The 25,623-nt window shown below is 39.4% G+C and overlaps 3 protein-coding genes and 1 long non-coding RNA gene across 4 annotated transcripts in view; 2 read left to right on the forward strand and 2 right to left on the reverse strand.

The window, feature by feature from the left end:
* LOC122985506 (ADP-ribosylation factor-like 2 binding protein) overlaps positions 1 to 1,721 on the reverse strand; it is a 4,926-nt gene extending 3,205 nt beyond the window's left edge. The window contains exons 1-3 of the mRNA XM_044356221.1: positions 1,612 to 1,721; positions 1,272 to 1,341; positions 329 to 390 (exon numbers count right to left, since the gene is read on the reverse strand). Coding sequence (XP_044212156.1) covers positions 329 to 390; positions 1,272 to 1,341; positions 1,612 to 1,702 — 223 coding nt within the window. The 5' untranslated portion in view covers positions 1,703 to 1,721. The remainder of the gene's footprint in view (positions 1 to 328; positions 391 to 1,271; positions 1,342 to 1,611) is intronic.
* On the forward strand, positions 1,348 to 2,983 carry LOC122985508. The gene is made up of 2 exons (XR_006404133.1): positions 1,348 to 1,514; positions 2,668 to 2,983. It is a non-coding gene; the product is annotated as an uncharacterized LOC122985508 (long non-coding RNA).
* rspry1 (ring finger and SPRY domain containing 1) lies at positions 2,177 to 20,061 on the reverse strand. The gene is made up of 15 exons (XM_044356220.1): positions 19,527 to 20,061; positions 18,442 to 19,067; positions 15,055 to 15,107; positions 13,058 to 13,170; positions 10,924 to 11,050; positions 10,012 to 10,070; positions 8,313 to 8,379; positions 7,675 to 7,806; positions 7,393 to 7,508; positions 7,082 to 7,225; positions 6,864 to 6,975; positions 6,439 to 6,541; positions 6,121 to 6,273; positions 4,904 to 5,008; positions 2,177 to 4,701 (listed from the first exon to the last, which is right to left on the reverse strand). The coding sequence occupies exons 2-15, from the start codon at positions 18,837 to 18,839 to the stop codon at positions 4,605 to 4,607; spliced, it is 1,779 nt and encodes a 592-aa protein (XP_044212155.1). The 5' UTR covers positions 18,840 to 19,067; positions 19,527 to 20,061; the 3' UTR covers positions 2,177 to 4,604.
* A 2,838-nt stretch (positions 20,062 to 22,899) lies between these two features.
* On the forward strand, positions 22,900 to 24,355 carry anapc13 (anaphase promoting complex subunit 13). Its single transcript, XM_044357744.1, has 2 exons — positions 22,900 to 23,276; positions 23,720 to 24,355. Exons 1-2 carry the CDS (start codon positions 23,178 to 23,180, stop codon positions 23,843 to 23,845), a joined length of 225 nt encoding a protein of 74 aa, XP_044213679.1. The 5' UTR covers positions 22,900 to 23,177; the 3' UTR covers positions 23,846 to 24,355.
* The last annotated feature ends 1,268 nt before the right edge of the window (positions 24,356 to 25,623 follow it).

Genomic DNA, 25,623 nt, shown 5'->3' on the forward strand with positions numbered 1-25,623 from the left:
ACTCTGTCAGTCTTTTTCTAAGCACACAAACTTGTCGGACAACAGAGTTACCACAATCTAAAAGTAAGTGGTTTGTATAAGAATCAGCAGACCTGGAGAAAAGTTTGTGTGCGTGAGTGTGTGTGTGTGTCTTGTTGCTGTGTGCATCTTTCCTCACAACACCAACTTTCTCTATGTATCATTGGTGTGTTTTTATAGTACATGACAATGATGCTTCTCACTGTCAGGTTGCTGAGAAACAGCATGATTGAAACTATTTATAGAGGCTGAAAAAAAAGCTCTGTATAAACATAATTGGAAAAAAGAGTAGTTTCATTAATATTCCTACCCATAATGATGTCCTCTATGCAGCCAATAACTGCATCAAAAGCTGTGTCTGCCGCTGAGGAACTGGAAAAAGAAAAATAAGAGATGAAGATCAGATCACTTAAAGGTAGAATCAATGATTTGGAGTCACAACTGCAGTAAGCAGTGTATTTAGATTAACACAGAGCCACAGTAGGATTGGTTTTAACCTGACAACTCAAAGGCTGTTCATAAACAGCACCACAAACAGTCTGACACCTGTAGTAAGGCTAACACAGCGCCTGCTCTATCAGAGTTGCCGTATATATTATAAGCTATAGGAAATATGCAGTAATTTAATGTCGCTATGTATTAATTCTGCTTTGTCTACATCTTGGACTCAGACATGCACAGAGAGAGATTGAAGCACAAAGCTTAACAAATAGCTCAGTTCTTAAAAGTCATAATACTAACCATTTATGTAAGTTAAATTGTGCTAAGCAAGAAGCACTCACCTTTAACGTTTCTCATATGGGAAACAGGGCAGTGTGCAGCTGCAGCCAATCTTTGAGTTTTATGGTTATCTTCAATCAGAAAGTGGCTCATATTCAACAAATTAAGCTGCTTTGTCACTGTGTAGGCCTACACACAATATGTACATTTTGTGGCTAGATACCGTGTACAGATTGTGTGTTTGACCAGCCTACCTGGTCAATTTAATTTGTGTGGGATACTGCAACGAGATTCAGCGTTTCTTGTTGGCGACACCATTTCATTTACATAATGTAAAACAAAAAGGACCAGATGAATATACACTGGGTTGAACATTCAATTTAAGATAATTTAAGGCTTTTAAAAGGACACCTAAGTGTTCTGTTCGTGTTTTCAACAGCTGTCGTCACTACGAGCAACCACGGACGCCTTCGGCTCAAAGTCACCAGTTAACACGGTCACTCGTTAAACCGAAACATCGGCTTTAAGCCTACCTGGAAATAGCAAAGTTTTCCTCGTCCATGTCAACCATTTCCACGATGTTCTCTCCACAGCTCCGGATATCTGAAGAAAGAAGGGAGAGGCGACCTCTGAATACTGATGTTTTTACAATGTCTGCTGTTATAGACAAAAGCAGCAACTTCTACAACAAACGCATCGTTGACGTTTCATCTCAACGGTCGTTAGCTGGCTGCTAACGTTAGCTAAACACGCGTAAATGAACAAGAGCTGTCAAGGTTTGTTGGCGATATCTCGCATTTTTCCAAAACTTAAAGTGTTACTTTATATTTTCCTTAAGATGCACAAATATTTAAATTAATTATATTTGCTTACTTCGTTCTTGGATGTCCATGTTGTTTGAATAAACGTGAACGTGGATGGTAAATAGCGAACGTAATGCTGTTACCAAGGAAACGGCGACCATGTGTGCGCCTTTGCGTCACGTCCGGCAGAATAAAAGCTGTGCACGTTGGCTCCCATAGAAGAACACATTGGGCCAGGGAAATGGGCGTAATACTTTGTATATCAACAATATTTCCTTTTTACTGACCTTTCGCAGGCAAAACTCAGAAGAATAAGAGCAATCCCACAAGAAACCATAGCTTCTGTGCCACAGAATGTTTCAATTAAATACAAGTTTAAATCATCTATAGACTCAACTGTCACTATTCATCACTAATTCAGATATTTACTGTAGTAATAATCAACCATTACTTCAAGAATGTATGTCTACCTACACATTTTGTCTACTTATGCTTGTTTAAATAGTCCAAGTTTCTCTAAAAATAATGTCAGTGTCACATATCAGTGCTTTCCTAAAGCATCATGAGAAATATAACGCACTAAGTGTTATGTGATTGAATAAGGTGTAAATAATCACCACCCAGTCATACAAGAATCACATGAACATACATTTATTACAAATATCACAATCCGGGAAACAACAATTCTTTAATAAATCACATCTTTGGGAACTCTGGGGCAAAATTCCTTGATAGATGTTTTAAATACAACTCACAAAACTTATTCTTTACAATCCTGAACTTCATCTCTAGCCATAGAGACATCTCATAATTTCTCTCACCTGCATGTATAAGGTGCTCCAGGAAATACAAGGTAGCAAACAGTGACCAAACCAGCCTTTTGTCATACTGAGGGACGCATGTTATCTTCAGAAATCATTCCAGTATGGTCTGAATGATTTTACAGATCCAGTTCATGCAATTTGGTGGAGTAGGAACTCTTCTGGGTTTCTTTCATAAACAATTTGATCTAAAATAAATTCAAAATCATTCAGTGTTATAATGTTAACTGTCTTTAAGTTTTTTAAGTTGTATGAATAGATTTTTTCTTGAATCACAATCTTTTGTATGTTCATTTCGTCACCAGTGTCCGAAATACAAATATATTCAGTCAACCCAGAGATGCTTCAAGTAAAGGATGGACAAAACGACAGAAGGTCCATGAAGGTTGTCATGAAGACAGAGGGAGAAAGATGGAGAAAAGGCAAAATGAAAGCAGATATGTGCTATTGTTGTTATATAAAGCAGGACGAGGGAAACCACACCTTACTCAGTCTGGACCAGTCTCACTTACTGGAAACCTGGACGCTACAGTACACTTCCTGTTAGTTCTGTACGCAAGTAATCCCACTAAGAGTGCTGTGATTTGTAGCAAGTGAATCATAAATACACATTTAATCCCACTGTGCGATGGGTAGTTTCTTTGCTAATTTGTGTCAAGTATTTCACTGCCCAATCAGATCCAGGACAACATCATCCTGAGAAGGACCCTGGGATATTTAGTAAACTGATATAGAGGAAAAACAGGATTCACTTTAACATTTCACATTTGTTTAAAAAATTTACTGATCAGATGATACAACAATGTCCATCAACAAAATGTGTTGTATGTCCACGCCACAACACATCAGCGCTCACCATGATCTATAACAAAAAGTTCAATCACATCTTGTGGATCGAAAGTTGCCATCTTAATACAGACGCACAAGTTTGTCACCACAAACAAAAATTAAGACATATTTACTTATGCTGCCTCCAAACCAGCCTAACTCATGGTGGACCCGCATTATAAGGTTTGCTAAATTGTTAGAACCAATTATGCAATCCCAATTCAATTGTATACTTTTCCCTCACTGGCTCTTCAAGCTTATGCACAACTCTAACTGGGGAAAAAGTATGTGATTTAAGGTACAGATGAACATTCTGTAAATTTTCATCCTCGCGTATTTTATTTGCTTTGGTTGATACATACATGACTGAGACTGAAGGAAAATCCAAGTCTGAGCAAAGACTTTAAATAAAGCACAAGAAGCAGCAGGGCTGACCTTGCTGAAAATCACTTAGTTCTCAATACTGATTCAAGTATTCAGTTTGTTGTAAAACAAGACTTGTCATTAATTTTCTCTGTCATGATTTGATTTTATCTTTAACATTTGTTTATGTAAACTGAATCAGAAAACTCAGCTCTAGATATAATCCTGCAATTTTTTTTTTAGCTTTCTGACACCTTTAAGTGGCTTCAAATTGACACCAAGAGCAAAATTTCACCCAAAGGGTGTCTTTTTCTGATTGAAATCCCTTCCAGGAAGCGATCAATCAGCACAGACAGTGACCAAAGCATAGGTGTTGGTACAACATTGAGCAAAGACAATGAAAATGCTACCTCAGGAACAACATAAATCGCATATCTACACCTAAAAATATCAAAGTGAGATACATCTCAAATTTATCTGTACCTTGGGTTTAATACTGTACTACAGGCTGTGCTCTTTCCTGCTACCCAGCCCCTTTCAGATCTGCAGATGTGTGCATGACAGCGGTGGGATTAAATAGTAGTAGCCTCTGAACTGAAAGCGCAGTGGGATCCTCGTATCTGAAAGGAGGTCTGATAACTCTACACAAGGGCTTTCAGATGAGAAGTTGGTTCTGTCTGTAATGTGGTTAAATAGTTTCTGCTTCTCACTTCTGCTCTTCTTGTCTGAAAAACACACTGGTAGAAGAAAGTTGATGATTCTTGGCCCAGCTTCTGCAGTGAGTTGTCAGAAGAATACAAAAGAGGAGATGTAAGTAAATGAGGAAAAGCTCTCGATGATCCAGCTGTGGTTTGATTCCCCTCCTCTCATCTCCTCTCTTTCTGCTCTTTACCCCTCCATCGTCTCGCCTCCTCTGACCAGAACTCTGAGATCTGGTATTATCACAAGACTGTGGCACCGTCCTCGCAGCCCTGCTGGGCGAGAGGGGATTAGAGGAGGAGGCTGTAGGGCTTGTGTGTCTCTCCTTACTGGAGAAGGGGCAGGAAGTGTGTCAGGAGACATGTGCAATGAGTCTGACGCGGGTCTGGATGTCTTGGCGGCACAGGGGGCACGTCTCTAACTGTAAGGCACACTCCATACACATACCACTAGAAGAAGATGGGAAGAAAAACATAAAGCAAGAATGTATTATCCATTCAAAGAGAATGCTTGACAGAGCAAAATCTCTTATAACATAAAAACAAGTTTCTCTCAAAGATCTTTTATCTTCTATCTATTGACCGACAACATCGTTATTTTAACAGTCAGAATAATGTGGGATTTATTTCTTCACACTAGATGCACACATACCCATGTCCACAGGGCCGCAGCTCTGTGTCAGCCATGACGTCACAACACAGCGTGCAGCAGTTGTCTCGGATGCTAACCTGTTTTAGTAAGGCCAGACGCCGGTGTCTGGAAAACACACACAAACACAGATAAATTGTGCTTTTATGTACAGACATTAATTGAAGCACTGCAGATTGACATACTGTACAGAAAATTATATAATGCACTGAAGAGAGTCCATACTTAAAGGTGCTCTGGGGTTCTTGACCACTACTTGCTCTATGGAGCACTATTTTTACAGATGTGTACACAAGCCTGTCAATGGTTTCACACTGATCTACAGGTGATGATAATGCACCAAGAAAAGCAATTTCCCGTAAATGGCCAACAAACTTTGTTTACAAGAAAAGTCTTTTCTGCACACTTATTACATTGGCTTCTTAATTCTATAAACATAAAATCAATTTTTAGAAAAACAACTTGACTGCAGTAAAGCAAAGCTCTGACAACTTGACTCCATGAGGTTCACTCATATAAAGTATGTTTGCTCCACAGAACAAATGAAAATCACAAGGTTTAAATGTAACAGAAACTGTCAAATGTAGGTTTAACTATATGTGTTGGTGCATCAGGACATTTTATTAAGATGCTTACATGTCATAATTTTGTGTCCAATTTCCATCTTAAATAAACTACTACTACTAATAATAATGTACCATAAAGCTGTGGGCTGTCAACCCATTTGATTAAATAATAATATTTTAATTTGTTACTTATTACAATATTCTACCCCTAGTTTGCCCTCATCATATTCTCAAGGTAAATTGCAAATTGTTGAGCAAGTAAACACTTTTTCAAGCACTTTTTTGGTTGTGTTAAACAAGCTGGACACATTAAAAGCATGAACTGTGATCCAATACAATAATTGCTTTGTTCATACCACTAAGTCTAACTGGTCTTAATAAAGACCTTTAACTAGTCTAATAAAAAGTCAGAGGAGCTGCTCTGATGTAGCCAACAATTTAATGAAGTGATGAAAAGGCTTTATTTACACTGAAGCAACCCCACATGATGAGTCATTTTGTATCATGCCTACGTCCTTGTTGAACACTGTGTGCAAACAAATTATTCACTGGGACAGTTGGGAACAGATTACATACTGTTCTCCAGACTCTCAGTGTGTAGTCTATTTTAGGTTCTGCCATAAAATCACTCTGAGGACCAGCTTCACATCTTACCTGGGTAAGATGATCTTTTCACTGGGCAGCAGTGAAGCGAAGTCGTTGAAGGTGCTGAACTTGACCGAAGGTGGGTGGCGGAAAGGCTTGGCCCCAAAGTTAAACTCACACTGCTGGTAAGACATAAAGCTGGCTGCCGCAAAGAAACCGGACCTGACATAGACAGAGATGAAGGAAAGAAATGTGATTAGGAACAGATGGAGGGGCAGAAGAAATAAGAGGGAAAATGAAATACAGAAGCAAGAAGGAAAAGCCACAGAACAGACACCACGGAAGAAGCGACAGAAATTCAGGAAGTGAATGCGTGTGTGGACTTACGTGGCCGAGGAGAAGACCTGTTTCTCTGGTGGCAGCTGATGTCCGTTCAAATAGAAGATCATCTGCTTCTTGCTGAGGTCCAGCAGGAAGCCGATGGCATCTCCTAAATAAGACACATGCAGCAGAATGAAGCCTTGACACACTATTATTACTATTATTCCTCCATGTAGGAGGTGAATCAGGGCCTGAATGCTGGCAGTGACAGCAGCATGTGGGTGCTAAAATCTAAAAAACACTCCAGAGACACCGAAAACAATAAAGCAATTTATAAACAAATGAGTCTGACATTTAAAGTGTGGTGCCCCCTCTCCTCTCCTGACAACAATTGCAAACTTCCTTTAAAGTGTATGATTAAAAAAGTAGTAGAAAAAATCTATTCATACAACTAAGTCATAACTGTGTGTCCATTATTGAGTAGTACATACCCTCCTTCCAGCAGGGGTGAGAGTGAGGTTTACTGCGAGCGTTGTACCAGATGAGCTGCCTGCAGCCATCATACGCACATGAGTATTCATCGTCTCCAATCCCATAACCCTCCTATAACACACACATTCACACAAACGAAATGCTGTATCATGTGACTGCAGAACAAGTGAGACAGAATGAGGAAAGTCTGAACAGTAGAGACACTCAAGATGAGTACATGATTGAGGAACTTGCTGTCCTTGGTGGCCCATCCGATTTGCATCACGCCTGACGTAATGACCGTCACCTCGTAGTACCAAACACCCGAATCCACGCAGAATGTACAACGCACACTCTCAAAGGACGAGGCGTCGCATCGTGCCTGAGGAGGGGGAAAAAAAATGAAGAGAAACGTGAAATGTGAATTGAAAATGTGTATAAGGCTAATGATTATAAGGTAATGAAACCTGAATGTCAGGTGGAGCTGCTACAGATTACATTTATGAATTGTGGTGCATGTGACTAATTTCAGACAACACACAGACTGACCTCTAGTCCACTGGGGGAGATCTTGAGGTACTCGCTGACGTCGTTGCTGTTGAGCATGGCGTTGATATTAGTGAGGTTGACCTTCTCGTAGGTGAATTGACGACCGTCCTTTAGGACTGAACAGAGAACATCAGAGGGACCGTTACAACATTTATGTCTTCAGTGACTCACACAGACACACAAATACCTAATTATGGAGAATGTCTGCTATAAAAGGAATAGACCTTTTCTTTTCAGCATGTCATCCTACACGTACCCATACATTAAACACAGGCTACTTACACAGGTTGTCAAGGCTCCACTGTGAGCAGAATCCGACCTGCCTCTTCAGGTAGTCGGGATGCTCTGCCCACGACTCCAAAACAGCGAGTCGATTGCTGATACAAGACTCGGACACCGTCAGTTTGTTCTCACCTGAGGTCAAGAAGAAGGTAGGTGTGAGAGGGAATGACTATACAAACACCACAACAAGACAGTTTTATAACATTGTAGAGAAATGTTACAGCAACAAACCCAAATGGAAACCAGTGACAAGTGGTGTCTCCAAAGACTGAACTTGTTAAGTTGTTTTTGCAATCAGCATATTGGTCTGATATACAATACCAGTCAAGTTTGGACACACTTGACTGGTACTGTAAACTGCTGAAGAGTAGTCCACCCAGTCTCTACTTCACAGAATAATATTTCTTGTGCATGTGCAAACAAACCACCTTCAGGGAAGTAGTAAAAAGTAAAAATTTGTGACACTGGAAAGGTCCGCTGTCATGGAAACAGCAGACGGCATCTCTGCTCATTGCTTTGATAAGGTCACTTTCGATCCTATTTTGGTATTCCTTTGTAAGGAAATCACTAGTTTCAACCAGTCTCATCATGTATCTCTGATTCTGAACTGGTCTTCAGATGTGAGTGAGTGAACTTACTGGTTTGGGAGAACTTCTCCAAGGCAATCAGAGCAAACAGCATGACGGTGGGGTGGGCCTCAGAGCTCTGGAGGAAGATTTACAGAGAAGACACAAAATAAATGGTCATCAGTTTGAGCCCTTTTTCATTTTATTAAACTGACACAGACAAACATTTACTTTCATGCAAACACTTAAAGGTGCAGTGTGTAGAATTTAGTGGTATCTAGCGGAACAGACCGAGCAGAAATGAAATATAATATTCATAAGTATGTTTTAATTAGTGTATAATCTCCTGAAAATAAGAATTGTGTACCTGCACCTTTAACAAACAACATCCAGATGGTCTCAAAATGATGTCCTCTATTGTTAATTCACAGTGAGAATACTTCCATAGACAGATTTCAGTTGACATAAAAGGTGGTTGATACTTTTGCAACGGTTTGGCACAGACACCAACAGACAGTCATGTAGACTGTTTCACAACTACTTACTTTATTGACTGTTTATCAAGGATAAACTCGACCAAGAACATTCACCTACATGTTTCTGTTACCTCCAGCATGGCATAGAAGTCAGTGACATTCATGTATTTAAAGTAACCTACAAAAATATTTTCTGACTCCCTCTTGTTCTTTCTGTCCAAACTCCTCCACATTTAGCGCAACTGCTTCGTGTTAAAAGAAACTGCACGGTGGCAATGCTGGAAGGATTTCCCTGTGAACCAGCTGCATAATATTTTTTCACGACAGTTAGCCACGCAGAACTCATTTTGCTCACATTAACTTTCAACATTTGGTTATTTTTTGTTGCTGAATTGCTCTGACGTAGCTCAGACAAGGCACAACAAAATAGATTCAACCAGAAGACAGTGAGGCTCTTATCTAATAATAGAACAATTTGAGTGGTAGTAATAGAAGTAAAGTGGTAAAAACAAAATCTCCTTGTTCTGCACAGTTGCCCAACTATCTACAAATCCTGCCACTCTCTTTTATGAGCATCGTCATGCCTGTGATTTAAAAGTGAACTGAAATACCTCCACAAACCTGGCAGTGCAACATAGTCGGACTTCCCACTCTACGCTCATTTAAAGCGTACTGATGCCTTAACACTGCACTTACACATAGAGACAACATATCATCCGATCTTCCCTACTATCACCACCAACCTCAATCTACAAATCCAAAAACCTACATCTGGCACTCGAGCATCTTGCTTGTTTATTTATGCTTATATAGTCAAAGCTCTTATTTATATACTGGTATAACATGCTGCGACACTGTGGTGCAATGTCCTCGCCAGTGCAATCTCTTTTCTTTTAATGTGCAATACATCCTTCCAACTGCTGCTCCAGTACCTCATTAGAAGCTCTGTAAATAACTGTTGCAAATAATGTAATATCTCTCAGACCTTGCTACTCTCTTTATTTAGTCCAAATTTAATTTATTGTAAATTTGTTTTCTTTTTTTTTAACCTGGCTGAGTGAACAGCAGAAGAATGTGCATGTACCCTGTGCCTGTGCAAGTCTCTTGAATCTTGAATAACAGCAGAATAATTACGGCAGTCACTTCACCAATAACAACCACAATGCACCAGAAAATGTTAAATGTCAAAAAACATTTTGTTACTTTGGGTTAAGTTGCACTTTGCAGGATGTAATGCACACCCATCATATTAGAGTTTAACTTTCATGTCTTTTTCATGACTGTACTTTGCTCACCAGGCTCTCTAGAAGATACTCCAGGGTTCCAGGGCTCAACAGTCCAATACTGGCTGGTCCTTAAAAAATAAAAGGAATAAATCAGAGAGCTGATATTAGCTAAAACACAACTTTTAGAAATATAAGAACCTCCAGTTCTTGTCTGTGTTTGCGTCTAATCCTTTACAGTAACAAGTGTGAATCGTTTAGGTCTTTAAACCTGGAATAAGTGATTTTTTTGGCCACTTGGGGGCAGTGGAAACAAGTTGTGAACACAACACTGACATATCAACTTTTTAGTTGATGAGGTGAACTATTACTTGGCAGCAGTTACAGAGCAACATTGTCATTCATTTGGAGTCAGGTATATGTAAATCCAATATCCATGCTCTTTCATTTTTGGTCTCCACCAACTCCTGAGGGAAATATCAGGCTCTTTAGCTGCTAAATACACCTAGTTGCTAAGTGAGTCTGTTTGCCATATTTAACATCAACAAATGTTCGCTGATGGGTACTGTACTTGTTTCCTGGCAACATTAATTTATTGTGAGGAGATAGGTAGGCGCTGTGTTCACCTTGCATTGTGTCCTCAGATGCTGTTTTGTGAGTTTCATAACAAAATGACAACAAAAAAGTTTTTATCTTTGAGAGGAGCTGCTAACTGATTCCAAAGACCTTCAGTAACTGAGCTAATCTTGGCTTCTCTGAAAGGGTTAATAGGGATTGAAGGAACTTTAATGTTAAGAACTTACAAGTTGAGTAACTCAAAGATTTTGAGCTCTTATAACCACTGAGTGTAGCAGTATAGTGCCTTCAAGGCTCATTGTCAGCAAATAACATGCCAAAGGAAACATTCAGGAGCAAAGCTACATCAATTAGAATAACAAAAGGATAAATTCCAAAGACAAAGAAGTGTGTAAATGTGGACTGTACCAGCCAGTTTCTCTGCCAGGCATCCTAGGACAGCTGTGGTGTTTCTGTGTTTAGCAGGGTTCAGAGCATCCTGTCGTGCTACAGCCGAACTCAGACTCAACATGTCAGAGAGTTTCTGAAGAGCATCCTGGAGAGAGGATATGAACCAGTTACTCTAATCAAGGACACACATGTGCAGTGACAACAAAACAATTCAAAGCTCAAGGAGGAAGAAGAGATTGAATATTACACTTTATACCATGGTCTGGGTGAATACTCTTTTCTGATTGGCCGGCAGGTTAATACCATGTACTGCACCTATAGTTCGGCTCAAGTTTAATCACCGTTTTAAATTCATCCCCTACCCAACCTGTAACCATAGCAACATTAAAGAGCACAGCTGTCAAAGCTTACTCGTTATAAAGTTTTGAAGAATGGGACACAGCAGAAGAAAAAGAAATGGAGAAGAAAAGATAAAAACCAAGCAAAAAACAGCACAAGGAACTGAAACCTGAAGATCTTAAAATGATAGAGGAAGAGAAGGATGAGATTAATACAAAAAAGGCAACAAAATGGGTAGTTAGTATACTGAGAGACTTTCTCTACCAAACACAAAGGAACAGTGATTTGGAGACATACTCTGCGGTTATGCTTAATGACACCTTACGTGAATTTTAAGCCTCGGTTCAGGCTGGCGGCAAGTACAGTGTGGCAAGTTGTCATGACAACGGTAAGCTCATGCTTCATAACCTTTCAATTTTGAGTGCAAAACTTTGAACAAAAATTTGAGAATGCTTTTATTTTATATTGTTGGCAAATGAAAATGCGGGATAATCAACTAGTAGATGTACATTTTAAGTTGTACGGTTTTTAAGAACCAGGTTTGCCTCTGCGAACCACCGATCTACCTACTTGTTGATTATCCCTTACTTCAGTCACAATCTTTATAAATTCACATATGATTGTGATGGAGAACGCTGCAAAGTAGGTCAAGACACAAAGCAGTACAGTGAAGGGCACAAAATACAGACAATACATTGCCTTTGCTAGTGGGAAGAGATAGATGTGATTCTAGGAGCTGACAGCTAGAGAGAGAACACCACATCCAGTAAATTAAATTTACTTTATTAACAGACTGGGACACAGTGTCACTGATGCACCAGAAACCAGGCGCTCAGCTGATATCATCCAGCTGCAGCGTCACAGTGCCAGCAGTTTCAGACCTGCAGTTCCACCCCAGCCTGTGCCACTTATAGGCAAGACAAGTAAACATGTTGATGTTTCTATCTACAGACAAGAAAAGTAATAGCTTAGCTTCTGCATGAAATCTGCGCCACCTGCAAGGAGTGTTACAAGTGCAGTTTTATCCCACACTGTTTGTGTGTACATTTGAGGCAAATATATGTTTTGTTAAGAGTGTAGCATATTTTTTGCTGAATGCTGGAAAGAGTACAGAGTTCATACTGTGCAGAGCGTCATGTCCTCTGTCCTCAGGTTACTTTAGAGAGGGAAGCAGGGGGTTCTAACATATTTTATTTGTTCACAGGGGAAAAGCGGTGGGGTGGGAGAGAGAGGGTAGAGAGCAGAGGCCAAAAGAAAACAGTAAAAGGAAAGTAGTGACGGTTGACTAAGCTCTGTCTTTGGTGCTGAATAGGCTGAATTTCTATATTAGTATTTTTTATCTATTGAAGTTTAGTATGACACAACAATGTTTTACATTCATTAGTGATTTTGTTTTATCTGCAGGTCTAAACTGCTGCTATGTTTGCTCTCCATTCCTGTAGGTCCACATCTTATGTTCTTATGTTCCTACTGTAAGTTGAACTGGTCTAACAATAATAAAAAAAGAAAAGAAACAAAGCAAAAAAAACAGGTCTAATAATAACTGAGTTTGTAACTAAGTTACAAGCCAGTTCCTTTAGGTGTTTTGCATTTGGACAACATTTTTGGGGGAAAATTTGATGCATTTATTGAATAGCAGCAGAGAAGATATGACAGGAACTAAGGGGAGACAGTTCTGGGTTAGTTGGGTAGCTGGGTCAGTTTTAAAATTAAAAAAATTAAAAACACACACAAGTAAAGACCATGTAAGTGTGAATGTATTACCCTAAATTAATCTCCCTTTGTCTCAAACACACACACATAAGCCTCTAACCTTAGTGGGCAGGGGACACTCGTCCAGTAGAAGGGTGATCACTGCAGGGCCAAGCGGATCGTCCAACGGGATCACTCGAATCAGAGACTGGACGACCTCCAGCCAACCGTCATCTGAGAGAGCAGAGGAGAAAAGATTGACTTGAGATCCAACTGACTGAATCCATAAAGCCTGATACATATAATGTGTGTATCTGCCTGGTTGCATAAAGCATTGTGGGAAAACATTTTACTTACCTGCTCTCTAAATAATAAAGGTTTTATCCTTAAGTGTATTTCAAAACCTAAATTCCTTCAAGTCTGTGTCTTTCTTACAAAAACTACACATGGAAAAACACTTGTGGTACCTTCAAGAGAAACATATCAACAGGTGGAGATTTTTTTCCCCCCATTTGAAGAAAAGAACAAATTGTGTCAGAACAGTGTTTGGAAAACCCTACTGAGTCTTTTCCATTATTTATTGCCACAGATGTTGCTTTGGACTGGATAATACTTTTACATCACATTCATTTTTTCTTTTAGCATCAGTCTAGTTTGACTTGATACTGACAGATACTGGAAGACTCTAGATTATGAGCACCAGAAGCAGAATAAATACAACATCCACCACTTCCTGTCCATTAGGTGACTCAGTTAAAAACACTATCACTATCACTTATGAAAGACCCAGCCAACATGAATAATGTAACATCGTATCACATGTCGAACAGAAAGTGACCGACTGGTTGACTGACTGACTTGCTGCTTGGCCGCCTTCAGGGTTCAGTATCTGCAAGCTAATACCCAACTTGGCTGTTCTCAAGCCACGCAACACCATGCCATGTGACCATCAAACACCATATGTGCATGACACAAGGCACTTTCACACACAGCATGAGAGTTTCATTCACCATATGCACAAGAAAGCACACATACAACAAACTGAAAACACACACAAACTTCAACTGAAGCTTCAAACAAACACAACCTTAAATAGGAATCAGAGCTGTCAGTTACTGTCAAACCAAGACTCCTGTTTAGACACAGTTCACACGATCAGGGTAGCAAAGCAGCTGACAACACATAGTGTCTACAGTGTAAGTAATGACTATGTCCCTTCCCCAGGTGATGCACAGTCCCCCTCTCAGGCTGCGCTGAGCGGTGTGCTGGAGAAATGCTGAGGCAGTGGTATGACAGCAGCATTTTAAGTAGGAGACAGGTGGTGTTGCAGCTGGCCTCCTCTGTTCAGTGAAGCTTTCTCCAGTTTGACATAAACGGCCTCTTTCACACCTGATTCTAAACAACCATCTTCTTTGTGTAAGGTACATTTTAGGGTCTCTTCTTAATAATTGCCAGACTTGTAATTTAACACCACATATTCCACATACTGAGGTGTTATGTACTGCACATACATATTCTAAACAGACGAGTGGGGATGGTGATGTCGAACTGGAGAAACAGTTGCTGAACAGAGGACGAGGACTGCGCCTGTGTCTGCTGCTTACAATGCTACTGTAATACCACTGCCTCAGCAGTTCTCCACAACAACAACACCGGCCTGAGGGGAATGGGACATCATATTCTGAAGGCACCGAACCACTGGAGATGTTAAAATGCCTGGAACTCATCAGCTGTCAGTAGAAATCATGAGTCCCCTGGATATTTTGCAAAACATATTAACTCTACAGCTACAGTCAATCTAAAGAAACAGTCATCTATATTCCATGTCTTTAGAGTTGTGCACATGACTAAAACTGGTTTTGTTGGTTGAGACCACATCAGCCACCTTGTCAAATGACCTTTTCTAAGTGGAGCTAATGTTCCTCTCTTTTCCCATTTTATACCCTCTGATCTGAACATTTCAAAACACATGACAAGTGCTCGTCCATTATATTATGTCACATTTTTTGTGTATTCTTTACCCCTTTTATAAAAAGTGGTGTCACTCTGGGCAACTGGGACACAGTGCTGTCTGATATGTCCATGCTCGTTGTACAGATGTGTGTCTTTTTTTCTTACCTGTCTCTGCCATCTCATGCAAAGTGATCATGGAGTAAGGGGGCTCTTGGTCGCTGAAAAACAAAACAGAGTTCGTTCAGAATGTGAAAGCAGCCTGGTTTATTTAGGGGGGTTTCTCATATCCTTCTAAGCTTTTCTCTTACCTGATTGGTATATATCACAAACTCAGTTCTACATGATATGAGTGTTTATTTATGTGCATGCTTTGTACAAATGGAGGTGGTGCCTTTCAGTAAGAGCCATCAACCAGCAAAAACATTAAGTGTTTATTGTCCCTGTGATCAGGCATCTGTAATAATATAAACAAGTGATTCAGGCCTATGTGTGCTTTTGTGTTTGCAGTAATGGCCATGGACAGTAATGTCTCTCGGAGAGGTTAAAGCAAGTGTATAATTTTGACACTAGTACTGTTGCTCGTCATGGCCCGTCCCACGCTGAAAACTGCTTCCTTTTTGACAGCCATTTCATCTGAGTCACACTAATACATTTAGTTTGTACTGCACACGCACAACATAAAGAAAACTGGACTAAGGGTTAAGACACTGTGTACAGATTCTTAGAAATGAACAAGCACGTCTCACACGGGGCTGATGAGAATATTTATAAGACTATGGTTTTGCTAAATTGAATGTGCCATATTCATCAGCTAAGTGGAGTGATATTTTTTGCAGTATGTTGCAGCAACTGTTAAATTTTAGTATCTTGACACACAGATGGTGTGCTAAATAACAGGACCAGCTTCCGAATATAATGCACTCCACTTAATATTAATTAGTCTATTGATTACCTTTTTGATTAGTGAAATAATCATTTAGACTATCAAATGTCAAATAATAATACAAAGTGTGTTCAAAATGCTTTTTTTTGCCTGAACTACCATTAAAAATTCCCAAATATTACATTTATATTATAAAACAGAGAAAAGCAGTAAAATTTGAGAGGATGAAACCAAATGTTTGATGTTTTTACTTATTAAATAACAAGATAGTCACAATTAATTTTGAATCAACACTTCTCTGATCAATAAAAATACAACATTATAAGTTCACAAAGGTAATATTTTTTGTGAGGATGACTGTATTTCATTGCATGTTACTATCAGATGTTCTTTTAAACTGGCCGTCCTTTTCTGAAGATACAAGAACAAGCAAGACCAGGACACTAGGACACTAAATTGCTTAATTCAGTCATAACCTAAACTAGAATCATGTACACAGAAAAATAATTTCATAATCAAGAATTAAAAAAGCCTTTAAAGCTGGACTTTGTAACTTTCCTTGTGTTCAGACTAATGTTGCAGCTGAGGGATGTTATGTCAGGATTTTTTGCCAGCGCTTACTCCCTTTCATGTGGGAAATATAATAACCCGGCATTTTTAGCATGCCTCAGTATTAATGAACTACAGCTATCCTCTCCACCGCATTGATGTTACCACAACTGCCAAAAATACGGAAGTTCAACTTTAAAGTGCAGTTATTGATTAACTATGTTGGGTTAACTTTTCAACCTGCAGCTGTGTTATCCAAGAGCTTGTCATGCTACGATGGTAGATTGTACACACACATTTGCAAAAAAGGGTCAACACAACCCCAGAATATGCTGGAAGACAAGAGACGTTTTGGTGGTCAGGTTTAAGGAGAGGAGACCAGAAAACATGGTCTCTCTTTTCAGGTCGGCTGAGAAACTATACACATATTACTAGGTAGGCTGCTCCTACTGCTGCCACTAAAAGAACTACAAAGACAGGCTTACAACCACAACAGACTACACTGCCTATAATTTACATGAGCCTATTTTTACATTCATATTTCCATTTTTCGTGTCAATTACAGATCTCTTGAATGCTGCTACACTCAACATTTGTCCTTACCACGTTTTGTTTTTAATGCCAACCAGTGAGAACACCAAAGGGTCACACTAAACGACAGCACAGTGGAGGACGAGGTTAAGGATGAAAGCATCTGTGCAAGCTACAATACATAACTCTTGCTACATCATTGCAGAGAGCCGTCCCAGTGCCAAGAGAGGAAACACTGTACAGAAAGGAACTGTCTTCCACAAAGTCCTCTAAAGGGTTCTCTCTGTTTGATGACACACTTGAAAACTAGAATCCTCGCACTGCTCCCACAGTGTTTCTTTATTTACTGTTGCTGTACGTTTCGATCAATCAGCTCTTTCTCAGGCATCGAAATAACTTTTTGTCAGATGTCTCCTGTTTTCTCCAGTAAGATCGTTTTGGATGTGCATCTTTTTTTCCCTATTTCATGCAACAGGTTAAAGATAAAATATCTGCAGCAGTTGCTTAGGGCAGGAAGCTTTTTCAGATTTCAAATAGTATAACACCAAAATAAACAACAGGCACCAACTACACAGTTTGGGGAAAAAAAAACTCCTTTAACAAGAAAAATAGGCTCTGTTGAATGAACAGTCCTGCTTGTTGTATTTTATATGTTCAGGTTAAAAAATTTTGTCACTTCGGTCCAAGATAAATTTTTGTCAGAGTTGTAGCCTTTACATGTCTATGTTTAAAACAGGCTATTTACTAATTTACTCTGTTAATTATCTGCAATTGTGAATTTTAATATTATCTTTCAGTTACAGCAAGAAATCCTGGTTTCATTGAAAAAGAAACAACAAATTTAGGTGCTACAATAACAAGAAAACATTCAACCTTAAGTTAAAGACTACAAAGACAATATGAGGTAAAGACATAACAAGTAGTGTGATTTGTGAAGCTATTTCCCCTCGTTATTGTTTACCTGCAGTAAAAAAAAAATGACAGAGCCGAGTGATGACAGGGAAGTTTGATGGCATTGTCAGCTAGACAGGTGCAATCCAGCCAGCCCAATCAACATTTCAAAATAACACAGTATGAAGAGCATCTCTAACAGCATTCATTTAATTTTTGTGTGATCTTGACCGCAAATCAATCTCATGTGATGTTTCAGCTGAAAGACATCAGTCTCTTTGGGGTTTTTTTATACTGGCAGACATGAGTTTAGCTGAGTTTAAGTTTTATAGACAGCTACGTTCTGGAGGGTGATCCTGGTGTTTGACCACTGGCCCAGTAGACAAAACTGCTACTGTACCTATCCCAATATATCTTACTGTATGAATAAGAAGTACAGCATCAACATTAAGTGTCCTCAGGTGTGTTTACTACACACCTAGATAAACAGCAAACTGATCAATAATATCTATCAAGGATAAACTAGTTAACATTGATTACTTTCCCTGGGCCATGTGGCTGACTGATGCTCTTAATCATGACCCTGGCTTACCAAGAAAACATTAATTTAAAAACTGTACCAGTCAGTCTCTTCCTCCCATCCTCATCACAATATTATAGAGATCAGGATATTATATAATTATCATTACTAGACTTACTTGTCTACAAGTGTCCTGATGACGGCCAGTGTGTCCAGCACCAGGCCATCCACATTCTGTTTCTTCCGTCGTGGCTCATGGGGCCCTCGCCCTCTGCGTGGCGGTCTGACCGGGTCCCTGGGACGACTGCTACGAGCCTCTCCTGCATCAACACCTACGCTTGTACCGTGATCCACCCGCCTAGCTTGTCCTCGGGTCGCCCTTGACGACCCATGGTGATGGTCCTCCAAGTCACTATCCTCCCGGCACACACAGCTGTTACCCATGGTTCCAGTGCCGGTGACCACACTGGCAAGGGTCTCCCAGAATGGAGGAAGGGAGTTTGAGGAGGAAAGGAAGAGCAGAACCTTTGCAAGGCTCCTGCAGGCACAGAAAGTGATCCAGGCGGCTACTATCATATCATTTGAAGAGCTTGGTTTTGGGGGAGTTTTGTCCCAGTGGGCTGGGTGGGGTCAGTGTAAATGATCATACTGTTGCCAAGCAGAGATGTGGGATTGGGTTTGGGCTAATTTATATATATAGCAGATTAAGTGGACCAGGAGGGGTCAGGTGATGCAACGAGAAAATCTCTGAACATCATTAACAGCACAAGGTTCAGGTCCAGCTTTCATCCAGGGCTTACAGAGCTGTGGAAGCAACATAAAGAACAGCAAAGAAAAAATGAAACTCTGTCAGAGCAGTATATTTAGCTGTTTCACAACTGATCATGTTCTGCCAGCAGTAAAGCTTAGCTGAAGTGACACACCCCATGAGATAGCAGTGTCAATTCAGTCAGAGATTAAACTGTGAAAACTAAAGAGAAAATCAACATCAGCCATTTACTTGCTCATCTCTTTAAAAAGTAGCTACGATACGATGTCTATCTGTTTTCTAACTAAAGTTACGCTGTAGGTTAACTATCATCAATGAGCTCATCGTTTCTTATATGATTATTAGTATTGTTGACAAACAAGAGCTCTTCAGTTAGCCTGCTAGCAAGCTAGCCACCCACCAAGCAACAACTGTAACGTTGGCAAATGAAAACCAAGTCTTACAAACTCACATGTATCATTTCGTTAGTGATTAAACTTTAAATGAATACTTACGTTAGAAAACATTCAAACGCAGTCACGCCAGAACAGAGTAGCTAACAAAACAGGCAGCTAACCAGCTAGCTGTTAGCCAGGTTAGCTCCCCTGATTCCACTGTCAAACTCCACAAGTTAGCTCACCACGGTAACAGACAACTAAGGGTGCTACTCAAACGCCAAGTGAAGTTAAGAGGTACATTTACACGACCTGCCTGTATTTCACAACACACCTAAACCAGCACATTCATATCACGGTCAGCTAACACCTCACACACACTTTAACGACGCTTCACCGCTAGCTGCTCGCTCAGTTCCGTAGCGCTGGCAGCTGAGAGGCTGACGGAGCAAAGAGGAGGATTTCTGCTGAATACAACGTCAACATACTGTAAAAACCGCAGCTTCCCTATTCTTATAGCGTGAAAACCCCTTTCTGCCTGCCTGCCCTCTTTCATTGTCTGTCTGTGTACTAAATTAGTTTGAAAGACTTTGTTAAAAGATAAGATAAGACTTTTTTCCCGCATGTTACAGCAGTGCAGGTGTTACACCAAATTTGGTGACCCATCAGATTATGTGACCTGCAGTTTTGGAAGAAGTACTTAGATCCTTTACTTAAGTAAAAGTAGCCTATCAATACCACAATGTAAAAATACGTAATTACAAGTAAAAATCCTGCATTTAAAATCATACTTAAATAAAAGTATAGAATTACCAGCTAAATTTACTTAGAAGTACTAAAGTGAAAGTACTAATTTTGCTGAAAATCGGGCTGTGTCTCTTACATTACAATGCTACTTATGCATTAACCCCCTCCCCCCCCTCCCCAAATATATATATGTGTGTGTGTGTGTGTGTGTGTGTGCATATATATATACATACACTAGGCTACAAAACTCACTTGAATGTGTGTTATATTTCTACACCTATATCTATAACAAGAAAAACACAAAGAAATCAGTTAATACAAATACAACTTGAGATTTAAAGAAGATTTACAGAAGTGACAATCTACAACAGTAAAATACAATAGATGAAATTGTACTGTGGTTATTAAGTTGTACACAATGGCTACATCAGGTTACAGTACCAGCATGAACACATTAATCAAATGCCATACACTTGTGTAATGTGGATAAAATACAATAAAAAAGAACAACAAAAGCACTTAAAAAAAAAAAAAAAAAAAGCATGTGAATGGCCGAAAGGCAACTTGATCCACTGAGTCAGACTTTTCTCAGAATTCATGAACACAATTCAAAGAAGTTTCCAAAAGTGCTGCTGAACAGTAAGGACATGTGTATAAACAATACAAGTAGAATATGTCCATTTGATTTAAAAATGTATCCATAAAATACATGATGTCATAGCAATGAATATTATGGTCTATACAAGAACCATAAGGCTTTGGTGATGTGCCAGAACAATACGATACAGAAAATGTGATATTGTTTTGGGAATTGTTATTTTATAACTTACAGCTAATAAAGAGGAAATTCAATGAGAGAACCAGAAAAACAAGACATTACATTTCTCAGGTGACTCTGCACTGGGCTACTGAAAGGTTAAAAAGAATCAGTTTATTGGTCATCAAAAAGGTCACATTTATCAACACTAACTTAATAACACTAACTCAAGGTATTTCGGGTCAGAGAATAAAGATGGGAGGGGCGAGTCCATGTATGGTCCAGGTCCTTTAAAGGCAGCCAATAATTCTTTTTTTATGTAATCATAACAAATATCTCAGAGTGTGGACCTCTGGCCTCCCAGTCACATATGTGATGGTATAGTCATCATTATTATTTTAAAGAAAGAACTGGATAAATGAAAAGCATCTACAATATGCTGTGTGAATTGGACCTGCTGATCTATCTAATGCTGTAATGAAAAACTTGAGTGATCATACAATCAGGGGTCTTAGCTCAGGGGGCATATAGCAGCAGACTTTTCAAGATTTGACAGAGGAAGGTTGTGCATACATTTCATAGGTATTCATAAGTCATCCAAATAGTTAAATAGTGTGCTGTAAATTGTCATGCACTCTGCTTCGGTCTATAGCTGTATTGAAGGAGTTGTCACGATACATGCCACTCTTGCCCAGGTCTTCAGAGAATTTTTGTGATTTAGGGTGGAAAGTACACGGTGAGCTTTCAAAGGTTGGAGAGTAAAGACCATATTCTCCAGAGGTGGTCCTGTACAGTAGATTCTGGGGCTTTGCCCATGGCGCTGACAATACATCTTTAACTGCTGGAGTCATCATGCAGGTGAAAACTGGGTTTCCAGGATTGGTGCATGTTCTTGTATTTTCTACCTGCTGTTGTTGAGAGGATGACATCATTGCAGTACCTATGAAAAGAAATTCAAAAACCTCAGCTTTAATACATGCTTACACAAAACCGAGCTCCTTTGTAGCAAGTATCTATAGTTAAACTGACAGATGCAGAGGCTCTATCTCATTTTGTTTTCCCATTCTCAAGTTAAGGATGCAAATGTGTCAACATGTAACAAGACAAAAACTTCTTCAGTATCTCCTTCTTCTTAAAAACTTTGGAAAATGTCATGTTTGAGGGGTTACTGGTTCCACTTCCACCTCTGAAATCTGCAACATCAAAGTCAAATTATGACACATAGGTGTTTGGTGAGAATTAAAATATTTAGTGAGGATTTGACAATTTCACATTGTAGAATTCATTTTCTAAGGAAGAATTCACAAGCTCAGTGTTTCTGATGTTTCAAACACATTTAAAGTTTCATAAGGGTACCAAATATTAACTTAGAGCTGATCTTTCTACAAGAATATCCACTTCAAAGGTATCTACTTCAAAAGACATACATGGTGACATATACAGAGAAATTCCTTTCTGTAGCTGTCTGGGTGACACGTTTCACTGACTTGAAACTGTGAATGAAACGCCACTTTCTCCCAGTCATTAATTTAGTATAATTACCTTCAAATGCAGATCTGCGTTGTCTCGACTTGGATTTGTCGTTGTCTCGTTAGCCAGAAGCTCGAAGTCTGGTTACTATGGTTACCATTAAACTCATGACGTCAGCTTTAGTAGTTTACAAGATATTCGTGTTTACCAGCTTTTTCCAGAGCTGTCAACCGCATTTCACAGTCTTCATCAGTGGATGAAATTTACTCACTTGTCATGGAGTAAATTACTTGAGATTATTGTGTCTAAACATTGGTGGGATCATTCCGTTGGCTTTGTGGGATGTACAAAAAGACACATGCAAAGTTCAAACGATGGGCGAGACCTCGAGAACTTGGATTTATGGATATGCAAATTAATAAACTGACAGTCCGTTGAACTTGCTGTTTGTTTGTTTTTATGTATTGGAGTTTGATTTCCCTCAGCACGTGAAGGCATCATTTCATTGGGCTACGTCATCACAGAGTGTCAGCTGTTTACGTACAATTACCGCGCCTCCGGTTCTCAAATAACGGCGAAAAACAAAACAACAAACATCCACGCTCAAACCGTGTTGCTCTCAAACGTTTGCTGACAGTCTGCTACTGCTGCTGTCTTATCTTTTTGTAGGCTAACTGGTGTATCTGTAAAGGTAGCAGTGGAGTTTGACTGTCTTTCTCCACTTCCTGCCACCGTGTGTGAAGCTTAAAGTTGACTCGGCCACAGGAACAACAGCTGTACCCGGTGCTGTTCGGAGGATGGACAGTGAAATCCAGCGAGATGGGAGAGTCCTGGACCTCACTGATGATGCCTGGAGGGAAGACAGACTGCCGTATGAAGATGTTACCATCCCTCTGGTAAATGCTGCACGTACAGACAATGTTCTCACAGCTTGTTTATAGTCAGATGCAGAAAGTTTACAGCAACATTCAGAACTAAGATCTGTCAAGACTTTGATGCCTCACAAAAACTACATTTAATTCAGCCTCTTTGAAAGTTTGAAATTGTGTCAATAATGCACATCCATGAACTCCTGTTTAAACATCTCACAGAAAATATTCCCGTTTATTCATCTTTTGCTTTCCTCTTACATGTTTCCCAGTGTCCATTTAGAAACTACAGATATAAAATAGCACTGAGATGGGTGTGACCCGTGAGCTCCTGCTTCACTGATTCATCTAACAATAATAATAATAATACATTAAATTTTAAACACCTTTCTCATAACCCAAGGACACTTTACACACAAATAATAATAATAGTAAAATAATCTCTTCTTGTCTTCCCTGTCCTCTGTCAGAGTGAACTGCCTGAGGCTGAGCAGGACAACGGAGGATCCACAGAATCTGTGAAGGAGCAGGAGATGAAGTGGACAGACCTCGCCCTACAAAGCCTGCACGAAAACACGCCGAGCACTGGGAGCTGAAAGACTCATCTGGAATCAGACTGTAGAACAAACAAACCTACACACACACACACACACACACACACACACACACACACACACACACAACCAACGTGCACATCGGCTTCAACCACATTTGATTCACTGTCTGCTTTCATTTTTATTGTGTCTTTTTTAAAGGATTTTCAGCACGTTCCAGCTAAGCAGAAGTTATGTAAAAATGTATTTTGCATTGATAATTGATCTATATTGTGGTCTTTATACATATAAATCAAATGTAATTACTTTTGCAGCTTTGTAATAACATAAATGAGACTTTTTGTCAGTTTCGGAGGCCTCTCATTGGAAATCAGTCACATCCAAACATCCTAGGAAGCAGTCATTGTATGTGTTCACAATAACTTCTTCACCTTTAATTGATGGTGTTTATGTTTTATGTTGCACTCAGAAGGTCAGGGTGCTAGTCAACACAAGAATACTGTGTGTGTAAAAGTGTTCTTTGCTTACTAAAACAAATCCTGTTATTTCAAACCTGTCCTGTGTCAACTCTTCATCAGTCTCATCACCAAACATAGTAACGTTTGGCCTCATTTTATGAAATTGTAATGGCAATTGGATAAAAACAATCCTGGACTTACACCCGGCATTAAGTAGTGTCTTCTCACATTTATTTCATATATCTTGATAGATTGCTTAGTACAGATCCTTGCAGCTCATGTAGTGAAGGAACAGCACCTTATATATCAACTCTACTGTATTTAGAGCAACAAAGTCTTGATTTAGACTTAACACAAACACACACATTCATTTATTCTTTATTCCAAATTGATGGTCAGAGTAACTGAAATACTAGAAAAAAGCTCCTCCAAGTCACTGATATGCAAAAGGGTGGACTGTGACTAAAACTGATATATATATATATATGTATATGTGGATCACTTTGACCTGAACTTTGCATGTTTTTATTCTGTAGGAGTAACACTACGCTTAAAATTAATATTATGCACTCATAAAGTTAATAGGGGCACCACCTCCATTGATTAATACATTAATTAGTACTTAACTAATTCGTTAATTAGGAGGAAAAATAATTAAATCAAATTAATCAGTCTTATACCTGAAAGTCATGGACCCTCATCTTCTGATATAAAGGAATACAAATACAATGACTTGGCGATAAATCAAGATATGTATCAAACCACTAAGGAATAGGGATGAATAGGGAAACTAAGCATATGTGCATATAATAAATTAAAATAACTGGATGCATGAATGAATGGGTAAATTAAATTAACAAGTTATTGCCAACAGAATGAATAGCTCTTGCATCAACTCTGAGGGGGAAGCATGGTAGATGGTTTCCCTGCTGTTGCCTTGGTGATAAAGAGCTGATGATGATGAACTTCATGGAAAGCGCCGAGCAAGGCGAAGCAGACTTGGCCATCCTCGGGTCGCCAGGGTAACAGCAAGATGAGAACCGTTGCAGTAGGTTCAGTGAAACAGCTTTGGTTCACTGCTTCTTAGGAGGATGAATCCAGTCTCTCTCTCTCTGTGAGAGGGACACTCAAATGTGGGCTTCCCTCAAATTTACGACTTAAAAGATAGTTGGCTAGCAGGAGAAGGGAGTATAGTCCTCCCTTCTTCTGGTTGGACAGTCTATTTGTATCTGAACAGAAAAACAAAGTCGTTAATTTCCTAAACTGTTCATTTTCTCTCTGTGGCTGGTGGTGAGAAGACTGGGTTTTTTAGTCTTGTCCAGTGTTTCCTTGACATCCTCATGCCAGATAGGTCAGAGGTCA

Source organism: Thunnus albacares, chromosome 7 (assembly GCF_914725855.1).
Source record: "Thunnus albacares chromosome 7, fThuAlb1.1, whole genome shotgun sequence".
Taxonomy (NCBI): domain Eukaryota; kingdom Metazoa; phylum Chordata; class Actinopteri; order Scombriformes; family Scombridae; genus Thunnus; species Thunnus albacares.

What these genes read in the sequence shown, in the direction of transcription:
- rspry1 (XM_044356220.1), bottom strand. Translation starts at nt 18,839, where the DNA reads ATGATAGTAGCCGCCTGGATCACTTTCTGTGCCTGCAGGAGCCTTGCA. An exon ending in AGTGTCCCCTGCCCACTAAG is followed by an intron (nt 11,051 to 13,057) that starts GTTAGAGGCTTA and finishes TCCTCTCTCCAG; the next exon opens with GATGCTCTTCAGAAACTCTC. An exon ending in CCTGGCAGAGAAACTGGCTG is followed by an intron (nt 10,071 to 10,923) that starts GTACAGTCCACA and finishes TTATTTTTTAAG; the next exon opens with GACCAGCCAGTATTGGACTG.
- anapc13 (XM_044357744.1), top strand. Translation starts at nt 23,178, where the DNA reads ATGGACAGTGAAATCCAGCGAGATGGGAGAGTCCTGGACCTCACTGAT. An exon ending in AAGATGTTACCATCCCTCTG is followed by an intron (nt 23,277 to 23,719) that starts GTAAATGCTGCA and finishes GTCCTCTGTCAG; the next exon opens with AGTGAACTGCCTGAGGCTGA.